The sequence below is a fragment of the Gallus gallus genome, chromosome 2 (assembly GCF_016699485.2).
Source record: "Gallus gallus isolate bGalGal1 chromosome 2, bGalGal1.mat.broiler.GRCg7b, whole genome shotgun sequence".
NCBI classification, from domain to species: domain Eukaryota; kingdom Metazoa; phylum Chordata; class Aves; order Galliformes; family Phasianidae; genus Gallus; species Gallus gallus.
Genome location: NC_052533.1, coordinates 127,888,605 through 127,903,362, shown reverse-complemented (window position 1 = coordinate 127,903,362; position 14,758 = coordinate 127,888,605). Strand labels below are relative to the sequence as shown.

Genomic DNA, 14,758 nt, shown 5'->3' with positions numbered 1-14,758 from the left:
GAAATGTCAGGACATAGTACGTAGGAGGAACAAGGCTGTGTATTCAAAAAGAAATAGTTATTTCATTCTCATGGTAAACTACATTTTATTTTACAGGAAACTCTGACTTCCCAACACAGTCGAGATTGACTTTCTCTTTTTGTCTGCACAGATGACTATTTTTGCTCTGCTGTTCAAATTTTGGCCAAAATTTTGTGAGTTTCGAAGCCGTTTGCCTAGTGACAAAATTTTACTTGCCTTGGAGAGAAAAAAAGGAAAACGGATGCAGACAAAGGAAGGGAAAATATCAGAGGAAAGGCTCACGAAGTTTCAGGTGAGAGCTGACGGTCTGAATAAAATCTGTTTCAAGGGCAAACGGATAGGAATACAAATATCCGTTTCTCAGCCTGAACCAAAGCTACTGAAACCTTTTTGTTAGAATTCAAGCTTTACATGCAATATAGTCTTAGAATGGCTAGTTCCCAATCCTGCCAATGCATGTATATACATATGTTTAACTTGAAGCAGATGAGTCGGTGGAATCCTACATCCATTAAGCAGGGGAGAAAATGTATTTTAGTGATCTTTTGTGCCAAGAGAAGAGCAGAAAAGAGGGCTGACTTTAAAATACATGCATGTGTACGATGGTTAACTGCAAACCTGCTTACACTTCCACGTGTACTGTCCTTTTCTAGAACTTACAATCATGCTGGGTCATTGTTGAAAAAAACAAGCAATTAAACAAAAAGGTTTCATATTGTTGAGAAAGAGCATTTGAAAAGTCTGCATGTTATTATTTAAAATACTTACGTGCTCGTTGCTTTGTGCACTCTTTGTCTTTTCTTATTTCTCAGCTTTGACAGTAAAATTGCAAGACTGTTCACAATGAGTTTCCAGAAAGTGTCAGTGCATAGAATAGAACTGTGATCCCTACAGTAGTATCACTTGTAAAGTTGTTTTTCTTTGAATTTTATTATTATTATTATGTATATATTTTGCTATTGATTGTAGGCTTTGCAAAAGCTTATTTTTCACAGTATTTAATTGTTCGGCCAGCATGGAGGGGAGAACATCAATTCAAAGGCAGAGAAATTATTGAACTTGCAAACGTCATAAATAGCATTAAAAGACATTTACATATTTTGAATACCCTGTGTATGTGTGTTGAGACGTTACTCACGGTGATATCCAAATACTTGGACAGGTAGACATATATGCCTGTCGGGACAGCTACACATTGTTGTCTTCTTTTTAGACATATGAACACTGAGAGCCAGGGAAGTGTTACTCAAAGCGGCACAGCAATGTCAAGTAAAGTCTAAAATTCAAGAATTCATGTTGCTTTCTCCAAAGCCCGCTGCCTTCATTCAGATATGTCTGGCAAGGCCATTGGCAATACTTATAGTGCAAGAATGCAATATTTCAATGTAGTACACTTTTGTGTTTTTGCAGACTTATTTTTTCCATCTGTTTGTTGCCTGTCTATAAGATTTCTGATTAAGATCAAGGAAGTAAAGAGCAAATCTTGGCTAGGAGGGTAAAAACCTAGCTTTTATGGGGAACAAATGGGAAAGGTGAATTGCTCTTGTAAGCTGGTAAAAAGGGTAAGAAACTTTAGAAACTGACAGGCAGGGAATGCAGCTCAGCAAACAGTTTACAGACTATTCACCAAAACAGAACAAAACAAAAAGAAAAGATCACTAAACTAGTTATTTTCTCTTGAAAGAATAGGTGGAGCAGAAAAGTCTTTGAAACCCTTTCCCCTTCTGTTTTTGAAGAGTTTACTATTCCATGTTCTCTGATGTGAGATTTCTGTCCCCTCGGTGACAACATAACTATTCAGATGGTTGATCCCGTATCCCTGGCAGAGAACTGCAGGAGGCTCCTAAAGCCACTTGGCCAGGTTCAGAACAGAAACCTTCTTCACCTCCTGAGAAGTCCAGTTCCTGCTCCTCCCCACCAAGCTCGTGCTGAAGGAGAGGGCACCTCTGGCAAGCATTAGAAATTATATTTTTTCTTACAGCATTTTTCCCCCACAGATATAATTTGCCATTTTTGCTTGCTGCCAAACTGAATAAGTGTCATCCTGGGGTTGGAATTTTACTTTCTCCTTTCTCAAAAATTTGTCCTTGAGGTGGCTGATTTATTGTGGGTTTGCATTGCTGTCTGAACTGACCAGATAAGGCTGCTGGACCTTTATGTCACATAAAGGAAAAATAGGCAGGCAAGGTGGTTTTCACGAAATAATGATGCATGACTCAGTCTTATTTGACTATCTCAGTATTTTTTGTGGGTGCTGACTTGGTATGTATGGGCCAGGTGTTGCTTAAGGCCTCCTGGCTGTGGTGTCAGTGCAGGGCCATGGCTGACAATTAGGGAAACCATGCTCTGTACAGCAGAGACTTCTTTCAGTTTGTGTCTGGAAGGCAGGAATGAGTAGGTACGGTGCAAAGTAAGCTGCAATACTTGGCACAGTGTGTTTGCTTCAGTATAGAGCTGAAACAGTTGCTTTAAAAGATACTGCCTTGGGAAAATATGGTTTACTTCTCCCTTTTCACATGTTTGCACTTAATGTGTCACAGCTATATAGGCTCATCTTTGGCCCTTCTGTGGATTTGTTCCTCTGTTAACTTCACAGGCCACATACTTAAAAAAAAATGCAATTAGTCACTTTTTGCAGCTTGCCTTGGTGCCAGTATTTGTAATTCATTGCATGCACAATTGCCCTTTACCTTCAAAACAGATTTTTTAGATTTTAGATGTCAAGCATACAAAATAGTAGGAACTTGCACTGTAAGTTCTCTGCCTTTAGCAGAGAAAGGTTGAAAACATTTACATTTATTTCACTTCACCATATCTACTTCTATCTCTTTTAAAGCATTTTAGCAGTAAATTTATTTGTTAGTAAGTGGTGTAATATCATGGACTATTACACTGCCATAACACTGATTTATTATGGAAGGCATTACTAAAGAACTCATTTAATTCGCCGTTTACACTTAGAAACACGGCAAATATAAATGGTGGTATATTAGTACACACAGTATTCTGTACTGGCTTTGGCCTCCCTGTTCCATCAACTGAGGGTCTTACAGGTGTCAGTGAGCCTACCTGCAGAGAGAAAATAAGCACCATGCAGCCTGGGCACTGTAGATGACAGGGCTATTGGACAGTGGAGATGATGAGGAAAGAACAGGCAACTTAGGAGCAAGGAAGACAGATTCTGGTCCTTCTCCAGATCTTTTGGGCACTTCCTGAGTGGCTCTGAGAAATCATTTGACCTCTTTTTTTTTTTTTTTTTTTTTTTTTTTGCACAAAGGACAGTTACATTACTTGCCTCATGGAGATGTTGTGGGGTTAATTATGTGAGGTTAAATATGAGCATTGAGTAATGTCCATAAGGAGTTTTGGGATCATCAGAGAGAATATGCAAAAGTGCAGCCTTAATAAAACAGAATAAATAGAACAAAATAGAATATAGAATAAAAGAATAAAACAACGCTAAAGTGACAAATACTTATTCACTAGAGCACATTACCAAGGGTTACAATGCCTTGTCCCTCACTGTGTTTCAAACAAGACTGCACTTTCCTATAATGATTATTGTAGCTCATTCACAGCTTCTGGACCAAGGCGGAATTAATCATGGGAAGTCCCATGTCCTGCATTTACATTTAAATTAGGGTATCACAGTGGTCTCGCTGTCCTTAAAGTAAGCTCTGTTTCAGGTGCTCCCTCTCATTTAGTACCAGCTCAATCTTGAGAAGAGTATTAAATCTGAAACGAAGGCAGTCTGCAGGAAGATACTGGTCAGGAATCTTTGATGAGGGCAAAGAAAATTATTAACAAAATGGTATCTCCTGATATTTTTCAATATGTACAAGGTGATGAATTATAAAACTGAGCATTACAGAACTGTCCACAACATATTCATACTAAAAAATTATACTGCTTATTATACTGCTTATAATACTGTCATATTTTGAATGTCAAATCTTGCTTCCTCAGGTTTGCTTTTTACTTTAGCTGAGTAGCTTTAGGTCTAATTGGGAGTTCTTATTATTGTCAGGGTAAAGAAGTGGCAAGCAGTGCTCTGGGACATAAGACTGATGTGGAGAGAAGACCAACATCATTTTCAGATGGATATGGATATGATGGATATGGATGTGGATATGGATATGGATATGGATATGGACAAGGATATGGACATGGACATGGGTGGCAGGTGAATAATAAACATGTTGCTAAGGATATCATCGTATAAGAGAGATTAAATGATCTTGGTAGAATGAGAAGGTGGATTTGGTTTAGAATATTATCACATAGTTCTTCAATAATTGTTCATTCTTCTACTATTAAGTTTGCTATTATTCCTTCCTCCCTTCCTCCCTCCCTCCCTTTCCCTCTTTCTTTCCCTCTTTCATTTTCTTCCTCTTTTTTTCCTTTCTTTTTTTTTCTCTCCTCCTTCCCAAAGTTCTGACTTCCTGACTACTTCTGAGTAGTAGTATTACATAAAACTTACTAAGATCCTCAGGTAAGGGGATTTAAAAAGAATATCTATTAAAAGGTAAGTTGAAGAAATGGAAGTTCAAGGCTGGAAGAAGAAATTTTTCATTTGGCATTCATTTTCATTTGGCAAACCATAGCTTGAAAAAAAATTGGTTTAGGTTTGAGTCCTTTTCTACCCATGCATCAAAATATGAACTCATTTATGAAATCCAGATATTTATACAGAAAATGAGAGAAAATAGCCACATAGTACTTACTGCAGAATGTATTTAATGATGCATCAAATCTGTAGTGAAAAGGTAGCAGTCATTTTATTGCAGAAATGTGAAGAATATGCATCCCAACTTGGTCATATGAAGTAATCGTTCATAGCTGCACCGACACTGACATAATATAATGGGGAATCTGAGCTATAAGTTCTTACTAAGACACAAAATGACAGATGGGCCCCAAACTTCTCATGCTGTAAGGAAATAACAGTACAGTTCCATTCTGATTTGGAAGAGTGACCTGATGTTTGCCTGGAACCTGAACTGTATTTGTTTCATTGTTAAAAGCAACATTTGTTCAAGAAAGACATGTCTGAACAATTCTTTTCTAGGGGTAACATCATTCTGCTGGACAGGGCAGGCAGAAAGAATGGTGAGGCCAATGAGTTTTGAGATGTGATTTGAGAAATGGCACATCGGAAGGATGTGTCAAAGAGATAAACTGAAGTCCTCAGAAGCACCAAACGTTGTAGCTTTGAAAGGAGAAAAGTCTGCTGTATTTAGTTTTTGAAGAAGGAAGTCAGAGTTGGTTAAATTGCATCGCATGCTGTTTTGAAATTTGCTCATTTGCAGTGATATTATTTTTCACATGATTCCAGTGCTGTAATGATAAAAGTTCTCTTTTCAATAACTGAGATCATTCAACAAATCGGACATAACATAAAACCGTTCTTTATCTCATTGTTGAAATGGACCGTGAAGTACCAGTGATGTGGTCAGGATGCTGATTTTTTTAATGATTCTTGCAGGCTTCCTGGTCCTATTCCAAGTACATAGAAGCCTTGGAGCAGGAGAGAGTACTCCTTAAAATGCAAGAAGATCTGGAGAAAAATTCATCATCATTATTTACAGGTTATAATGCAAGGGGAAATGGCCATAAACTGGAGCACAGGAACTTCCACTCCAATATGCATAAGAACTTCACAGTAAGGGTGTGGGTGATGGAGCACTGGCACAGCCTACCTAGGGAGATTGAGGAGTCTCTTTCTCTGGAGACAGTCAAGACCTGCCCGGATGTCTACCTGTGCAGCCTGCTGTAGGGAGCCTGCTTTGGCAGGGATGTTGGACTGGATGACCCTTGGAGGTCCCTCCCAACCCCTACAGTTCTGTAATTCTGTAGCTCGAGGACATGCTTAGCTGAAATTCTCTCAGTATATGGTCTTTGTTTTCTTTTTCTTTGGTGTATCTGCCTCTCTTGTGCATTTGCTTTCTGCACCACACTGAGTGGTAAGTTTTCTACAAAAGGGAAAGTGAAAGTTGCATGGTACCAGCATTGTTTCTACTGCAAAGGCCATTATGCAGAGGGGAATACTGGCCATTTCTTCATTCTACGCTGTGACACAGCAGTACTGTTTGAGTCACATATAATTTTCACATTCCTGGCTTCTTGTACTTCAGTAACCCATATACAATAGATATTGAACCTTTTTTTCACCAGTTTGTTAGTACAGTTTCAGGGCTTCTATGAGACATTACCTTGTGCTTCTGTGAGTATCCACTCACTATCTTCCTCAAGGATATTATGACCAGTTTGTTCTTTAAATAGCTCCACTTAGCAGCAAGGCTAGAAATAGCACTGTGATATTAAAACATTCAATTTCATATCATTTTAATTTTCTTTTTCTGTACAGGTACCTCGTCTATGTCATCTATGTCCTTCCCAAAGCCTGGAAACTCTGAAAATTCCACAATTTCTCCAAAGAACAGTATGACTTTGAAGAAACACTCAGATCTTCCCAAAGAAACAAAAAGTGAGTACTAGACAGTTAACAAATGTGCTCTGAAATTTGGATTCTTAAAAGCCAGCTTTTCTGCTCTGTGCTAACGTTCATTAGTAGTAAGCTATTCCACTCCAAATCTTGTTTAACTGAAATCTGAAGCTGTACAGTCTCAATGTGAAGGCAATATTATTTTTACTCCAACCATGGTAAGTGATCTTAATGTTGGCCAGATAGATTTTTTTTTCCAAAATGGCAGTCTCTGAAGTGTTGTTATCTTGGCTTTCCAGTTAAAATATTTTAAATAGGAGCAAAAGGTGATGCAGGCTGGCAAAGACTTGACACAGAACTAGCAATAGATCATCTCTGCTGAAGCATATTAAGCATTAGAATGAGAGAAAAAAGTAGGATAGCAAAGAGATCTGTTAGAAAAAGATCAAAGAATCCCCTAGAAAGTTTTTTAAGCCTTTGCTGAAATTAGATAGACTTAAAAAAAATTATAGAACTTGATTCAGCCACTCCCCTTCCCTCTCTTTTCCTCCTTTGTCTATTTCTGTACTTCAATTCAATTTTAAGCCAGTTGGTGTCCAGCCTTCCCTCATCCTCTTAAACATTCAAATGCTGAATAGTTTTCCTGGAGCAGCACTTTCTGCATGTGGCTTCAGGAAGAAAGCTGCATCATTCCTTTTCTAATACTCTCTTTCTGCCCTCTCATCATCTCCTCTAGCTGCAGGTAAAACCCATCCAGTTGCACTGGACCTTATGTACATTTGCAGGTACCTCGAACTATGCTCCATGTTTTCACGCATTTTTGCACTGTAGTTGTGCTTCACATGAAGTTATGCCAAACATGAGGAGTCCTTGTGCAGGAGCTTCGGTTCTGCTCTGTAGCCGAAACCTCCAGCTGGGCCAAGTGTTCAAAGGGGCCCTAGGAGGTGGCTGCAGTCTTTTCTGCAGGCCAGCAAGCAGTCCCTTGCCCACTTTGATTTTATAAACATGAGAAAGGCACTGCTGACAGGTATCAGGCTGTGGAACAGGCTAATGGAATGAGAAACTAGAGGTCTTGGGAGGTTTGAGAGCTCTCTGCCATTAGCTCCAGTTCCAACTTGCTCTCCAAGTCCACTAGAAATTTGCATGCCATGCCTCTTCCCAATAGCTCAATAGCTTTGAGTCATTCCCTCCTTTTCCATCATGACTCTCTGGTAGTTTTCCTCATCTGTGTATTGATCTGGTTGCTTTGCATGTGGTTCAAAATATCTACAAAAGACCACCACTGCTTTTGATAGGACAGCTTCTCTCCACTTAGTTCCAGAAAAAGTCACGCCTTGTGCATTGTATATAAATGGCAAGGTTTGGTAATGGTGGTTTGCAGGGCTGGTCGCTGTGAAGATAGAGCAGGGGCTGCTGGACACAAGTGATTTTGACAGGCTCAGCACTGGACCCACCACAGAGCTGAGCCCACCATGTTGGTGGCTCTGTGAGGCAAAGTTTAAGAATGGACAAACAAAGCCAAAAAGAGGAGGAGAGAATAAAAAGAGTAAAAAAAAACAGCAAAAGGAACAGTAAGGTCAAGAGAGGATGGGGAGAAGGAAAAGGAGGAAGTGCTTTGTGGTGCAAAGGAACATAGTTTAGTGGGCAATACTGGTGGTGGGTGGACAGTTGGACTGGATGATCTTGGAGGTCTTTTCCAACCTTGGTGATTCTGTGATTCTATAATTCATAGAGGGGCAGCCTGAGGAGAATACACAACGGAGCAGAGGAAAAGAGTGAGAATGGTGAAGAGGCAGAGAAACTGCCATGTACATACCACAGCTTCCCCCTTGCACTGCCCATTGCCTCACCAAAGGGGCTATGTGTGACCTGTAATTCTAACAAGCAGGAGAAGAGAGGGGCTTGGAGTACTTGAGCATGGGAAAAGAGGAGGAAAAGTGCTTTCCCTAAATACAGAAATGTTTCTTTCTTTCTTTCTTTTTTTAATTTATTTCCCACTATCCAAATCACTAATTATTTATTCTAAATGGCAATAAATTAATTTTCTCACTTCAAGTCTAATTTGACTGCAACAGTAAATGATTAGTAGTCTCCTTGTCTTTATCTTGACCCACGACCTTTCTCTCTCTTGTTCTTTCTATTTTCTCCCCTCGTAGTGCAGAATAAGTGGGCAGCCGGGTGGGAGACTGTCTGCTAGCCAGGTCCAACCCACCACACCTTGTTTTGCAGATGTTTTCTAACAATTTTTGATGCATTTGTTGAATAATTGTTCTGACTATTTCAACTGGCTGCCACCCAGCAATCACACTCAGATACCTTTTGCAGGCAGATTAAAATCCCCCTGAGGAAGGAAACGCAGAGACATTCACCGCAGGTGGGCAAGATAGAAAACTAATGTGCGTGCAAGGTTTGTACTTCTGGAGCAAAACCAACAACTTGGAATATTATTAAGAACTACGAGGGTAGTCAAGGGTAGAAAAGAAACATCTTCCACTGTATTCCTCATCAACATGATCATGATACTGTCTCTTGTGTCATTTATTTGTTTAATAGTACACCTTGAGGCTCAAATCAATAAGATTCCATGAAGTATGCACAGTAAAAACAATGATGTAGTCATGGTACTAAAGATCTTGAAATCAAGCCAAGTTTTTCAGTGCCTAATCTAATGAAAAAATAAAACACTGCATTAATTGACAGCTCTGAAGCAGTGTGTCTCAGCACGCTATTGTCTCAGTACTGTGATTCATACAACTTATGTTCATCAAGAATAATCCACGAGGCGTCTGAACCATCCTAAAATCAAACCCTATTTTAGTTTGCTCGCAGTCCAGTCTGATTCCTGGTCCAAAGTATACTTCAGCCTCATTTCAGACTCCTCATCCACATGAAAGACTTAAAGCACATCAGGACGCTGATCTGACTGGTAACTTTTATAAACTGTTATTCCTCCTGTGGTATTATACACTGGAAGATTTCAGAAATTCATAGCTCTTCAGTAGTAGTTCTCCCTTATTTTTCTTGTAAATCTTTAAGAGCTATAAAAACACTGGGGAAGAGTTGATGTTGGGGAGTTAGAGAAGGGCAGAGGCAGAATCCACTGCTAGGCAGGGACAGAACTGTTGAGACCATTTAAACATCATTCACCAGCCACGAAGCCATTTGCTCTAGTCTTCTCTACGTGTGTCTAATGCGTGTAAGAAAAGGATATATCAGTGAGCTCCAGCTTCCCGAGTTGCCAACAACTTATCCCTCGGTTAGGGGTTGGGTTGTCTTCTGCTCCTCTTCCCAGCCTCTTGAACAAGAAGGAACCTCTGTGAGCTGTCAGAAATCAAGGGTCTTCACTTGAAGCTCTTAGATCATCCTGCTAAGGGCAACTTACGAGTGCTTTCCTCTTCAGTGTGGAGTGAGAGCTTAAAAGTCCACTGATAGTCTTTTTCACAGTGATCTGGTATTGTACAGGACTGCCATCAGAAGTTTCTTTAGAGAGGCTGGCAGGGAAGGACCATGTGCACTTTTATGACTGTAGCTCCCCTGCCCACACAGCCTCAAAGAAGGAATGGGGGAGATTGTCAATTCAGTTCTTACTTCCCCACGGTTAAGAAACTGTTTGCTTCATGCTTATCTCTGTTCCTTCTGTGTTTGAGTTGTTTGCTCATGTGATATCACCTGAGAAAGACACACTGGGTGGAAGCTACAGGAAGGGAGTAAAATGTGAAATTCCTATTCCTGTTTTTCATATTATCCCAAATTTCACAGATGCACTGAACTCTATCGCTCAGTGCATCTGAGGAGAGTGGAATGCAGCATCTTGCAGTGAGCAGAGCACATGTGGTGCTGTGTGGGCTACCACTCATTAATGTGAAAGGCAAAGAATCATCATGAAATGCCACAAATGCAGTGATGTATGTCAGTCTGAAAAACATGTGAACAGCCACCTTCTGCTGCTGTGGTCAGTAGAGTGCATGCAACCAAATGCTGGAGCATGGCAGTCAGTTTCTGTTTTGTTGTAATCTTGCCTTCATGGCATTTTGAGACATGTAGAAAATGCTGGTAGATTTTACTTGAATCATACTTATAAAATTAAAAATATCATCCAGATATTTGTCAAAGAATACATAACTCCTTGTCTATTTTCACCTCACAGAATTATTAATGCAAATTTACCAGACCCCCTGCACAAACTGCTGTCCCAGACAGTTACCATGCTTAATACCATACACATCCATCACTTAGAAACAAACCAAATCAAAAGCACGCTGTGTACTTCATGTACTTCAGTCAGTGAGCTGAATTTCAAAGTTCTGCAAGCAAATGATAGCCCCCAATCCAGTCTGCAGATGTCTCCATGTTAACTGAAATAAATATGCACACATACAATGTGTGTATACATTTATAGACCATTTCTTCAGCGTGCAACTGAGGATGATGGCATCTGTCAGTAATGCTAGAAATATATGTCGTATAATAATGCCCATTTATTTTTAAAGAAAAATAGTGTTTGAGCAGGGAAATACTAAGAGACGGGGATTCTTTCATTTCTGCACTACTGAATCTAATCTCGTGCAAAGGCAGATACCCCATTATTGTTATTTAGTGATACATCTGAAACAGAATGGTGCTTTTAGTATCTTCTCCAGGAGTCAAATAATGTGTACAGCCACTTGCAGCAGAGAGCCTGGGAACTGACCGGGTGTAGGGACAAACTGGATGGCTTTGGTCTAAAGAATCACTCCACGTCACATCAGAAAGCCTGCTTACACAGCTGTTGCCTTTTGGCCTTATTCTTGAGATACAAAGTGAGCTCAGCAGTTGTAAAGGTCTAGAAAAGCTTCGCTCAGTAAATCTAGCACCTCTCCCTTTAGAAAAATAAAAATGTATTCCTAATGTAGTTTAACTATCCATACAATGGAATTTTAGAATCTACAGCACCGTAGGAGACCAATTCTGCATGGAACAGACAATAAAAACAGCCATATTTTTAGAAACCTGCAAATGTAGATTTTTTTCTGGATGGTTTTGGTTTTATGCTTTAGTGGAGTTCAAAATACAGAACCTAATAAAATACAGAGTCTAATCAGACTTTTGTTGTTTACTCCCAAGAAATGCAGCATATTGGAACTATTTTGCAATTTTTTAAACCATCATTTGGATTCATAAATATTTACACTTAGATGCTATTACTGTGTATTTCACTTCTCTCTCATCAAACCTGGCATGTTTATTAAAATATTTTACAGTCTTTGCATGCCAGACACAGCTTAGCATTAAGGGTGCAGTCTTGGAACTGATCACTGAAATACTTCTGATATCAGTGTAAGTTGTGACTACCCGCTTAAGGGCCTCGATACGTTTTGCTTTGACTTCTGTCCTGCTACAGCATGACACAAAGCATCAGACTGTGAGATGAATTCCTGAAGACATATAGTGCTGGATGATGTTATTGACGCGCATACTTACCGTAGCTTTCAAGTGTGGTGACAGCAGTAGTCACCAGAGCATTTAGAAAGGAGCAGAATGCTTTCTCATTTGTGTCTGTACAATGCTGCTGTGCCACTGCCTCCATAGCCCTCATCATCTTTTCTTTTTTGTGACTGTTTCTTAGGGTTCTATCGATGGGAGCAGTCTTAGACACTGAGCTCTGTTTGTGCCTTCAGTTTCATACAGTGTTATAAACCCGGGGACATTTTCTGTCTGTTTTCTATCACATGCACCCTGTGAGATGGCCAGCCTCAGCCTTCTAGAACTTGAGTCAAAACTTGAGTTTTTTTTTTATGTGTGTGTATGTAAAAATGATTGGAAACAGATCAGGTGCGTCAAAGGTCTGTCCCAAATTTAGCAAATGTAATCTTTGTTATTTAAAATGTTTCTAATGTTAAATGCTAGGCCCAACTGATCACCGTGCGTAGTGCTACAATAGCTGCAGCGGTCCGTCTTGAATTTGACCTCTTTAAACTGACCCCATTACATTCAACTGATGATTTTTGCTTCTGCCTTTTTATAGCAATGCTTTTAGTCAGTCATTGCGAATCGCACCTGAATACAGCTAAGGTGGGGCTATATGTTTCTTTTCTATGCTTATGGAACGGTGGTTTAAATGCATTCAAGTAGTGGCTGTAAAAACGTTAGGGAAAGACAGGTTTGAACAAAAATTTTAGATCTGGATCTGTACTCGCAGTTCAAGCCTACCTTTAATGGCCTGATTTAGAACATTCCCAGGATTTCAGAGTTATAATTCACATCTGTGTTTCTAAGTCCTTCATGCATGACTGTTTGAATGTGCACTTTTGGAACAGATCCATGTCTAATAGGCTAAATTGTAGTTCCCAAATCAGAAGCCACATGGTATTGCTATACAGTTTTCTTTATTTTTCCTTTTATTATGTGGTCTTAAACAAGGTTCTGTCAGTCCTGCATGCTGGATTAATAGAAAACGCTGAAATCTCCACTTTCTATCTACCTTCTAATGAACCCATGCATTTTGATTTCTACTGGTGATTTAATAAAGCATTTACACAATGGCCACAATGGATACTTCTCCACCAAATAACAATTTCTCAGAGTGTAAGGGCAGATTGGAATTAGGCAGGACTCATTAAGCTGTCATAATATGTTAAGGGCAGTGAAGGAAATTGATGAGATTCTCTCATTTTTAATATTCATTTAGCCAAGCTGACTTACATCTCAAGCGCAGGCTGCATTTACTTGGATTTTCCTGTACTTCTCTAACTAAATAAATATATTTAAGTTTCACAGTAACATATGTGAAAGTGTTGACAACAACATTGCTTATTCCACATGTTAATTATGTATTTGTTCAGTGTGCCGATGAACTATGTGCACTTCTCATGTTAACTTTTCATTTCAAGTCAAAAGCAAATGTAGTAAGTGGATTTGTGCTTTTAATTTGAGATATTTCTTTTTCCTCTAAAACGATCTTGTACACGATTCCTCTGTACCATATGAACTGAAAAACTTCTGTTGGCAAGAAGTTTAAAAAGAAAGTAACGCTCTCTTCTCAGAAAAGGGATTTTAACAAAGCAAAGCAATTGTGCCATTAATGAGAAAGTTAAATGAAACAAATGACAAGACAAGAAAAAAAACACACAGCATCACACTCAAGGAATGCACAGGCACACAATAGCTTGTGCAATATTCTTCATCTGTCAAAGCCAGTAAATACAGAGATTTCACTGGAAATGTTCATTAAAATAGATTGTGGTGCCCGTGGCTCAGTAAATGCAACCAACCAGCTTTTAGCATACTTTGTATTTTTCACCTGTAGGCAAGCAAACAGATTTTTCATCCCAGCTGTAGACCCAAGTGATCGGCGTTGCTTTTGTATGCCCCTAACCCCGACTGGTTGAGTAGCACTCATCCCTGACAAAGCTATTTTGGGAATAAAATCTGTCACATCTCTAGAGTAATGTACACCGTTACCATTTTGGATATGTATAGATGTGTGGAGGTATGTATATGTATCTAAAAAAATCTCTACTTCACTGATTCATGTTCTTGTACGCACATATTTACACTAGATACATATATGCATAAAGTTACCATACCAGTAAATTATTTTGCTGTCATAATGACATGGGACTGAAGCTTGATGCACATCATCTTTTTCCTAATAAAATTTTCCACTGTGTTGCTTCTGTATAATTTTTTGAAAATGAATGTCTTTTGTTTCATTAAAATGATTCATTGTGTACTCGCATTTCAGAGGATGGAGTCCTTATGCTTTCTTTGTTGAGGCATGTGGCTCTTCGCAGAGGTCTGCACGGCTGCTGGGAAGAGAAAATAAGTGCATTTTTCGGGAGTTCTTTGGGCTCTAGAAAGCATATGAAAGAAAAAATTAACTTTTCCTGTTTTTTCTACTTTCAAATGAGAAAGTCATAATTAACAGCATATGTTGGGCCACTCACTAAAGACTGTGATAAATGATCAGTATTTTCAAGCTAATGAGCTGAATACTTGATCTAAAAGCCACAAGTATATATGCGTTCATCTTCCAGCTATATCTTCCAGTTCAGAGATCATCCTAACTCCTGGCTGCTTGATCCTGAAATCTGCTTAGTATCTTGAAAAATATACTCCTAATTTGTGCCTCCAGAGGTGCTCGGCACCTGGCACTAGCAGGCCTTCAGAACGCTTTCCAAATGACAAAAACAAAAAGACCTTTTCTTTTTCCCCTGAAAAAAAAACAAGGAAACAGCACTGTTTTTTTTGTCACTGCAGCTCCACATGAAGGTATGTTCTAAAACAACGTGAAACATGATAAAAACACAAAAA

At 39.2% G+C, this 14,758-nt stretch overlaps 1 protein-coding gene across 6 annotated transcripts in view; it reads left to right on the top strand.

Annotated features, from left to right (window-relative positions):
• The window catches only part of RGS22 (regulator of G-protein signaling 22), a 66,517-nt gene extending 52,331 nt beyond the window's left edge, over window positions 1–14,186 (top strand). For 3 of the 6 annotated variants that reach the window (XM_040695922.2, XM_040695920.2, XM_040695925.2), the window contains 5 exons: window positions 152–313; window positions 4,049–4,204; window positions 5,507–5,609; window positions 6,389–6,508; window positions 8,199–8,527. In XM_040695922.2, the coding sequence (XP_040551856.1) occupies window positions 152–313; window positions 4,049–4,204; window positions 5,507–5,609; window positions 6,389–6,508; window positions 8,199–8,245 (588 nt within the window). In that variant the 3' untranslated portion in view covers window positions 8,246–8,527. Of the gene's footprint in view, window positions 1–151; window positions 314–4,048; window positions 4,205–5,506; window positions 5,610–6,388; window positions 6,509–8,198; window positions 8,528–8,791 lie in introns of those variants that run through there. The other 3 variants (XM_040695921.2, XM_040695923.2, XM_040695924.2) reach the window with 3 other exon arrangements.
• Window positions 14,187–14,758: the final 572 nt, after the last annotated feature.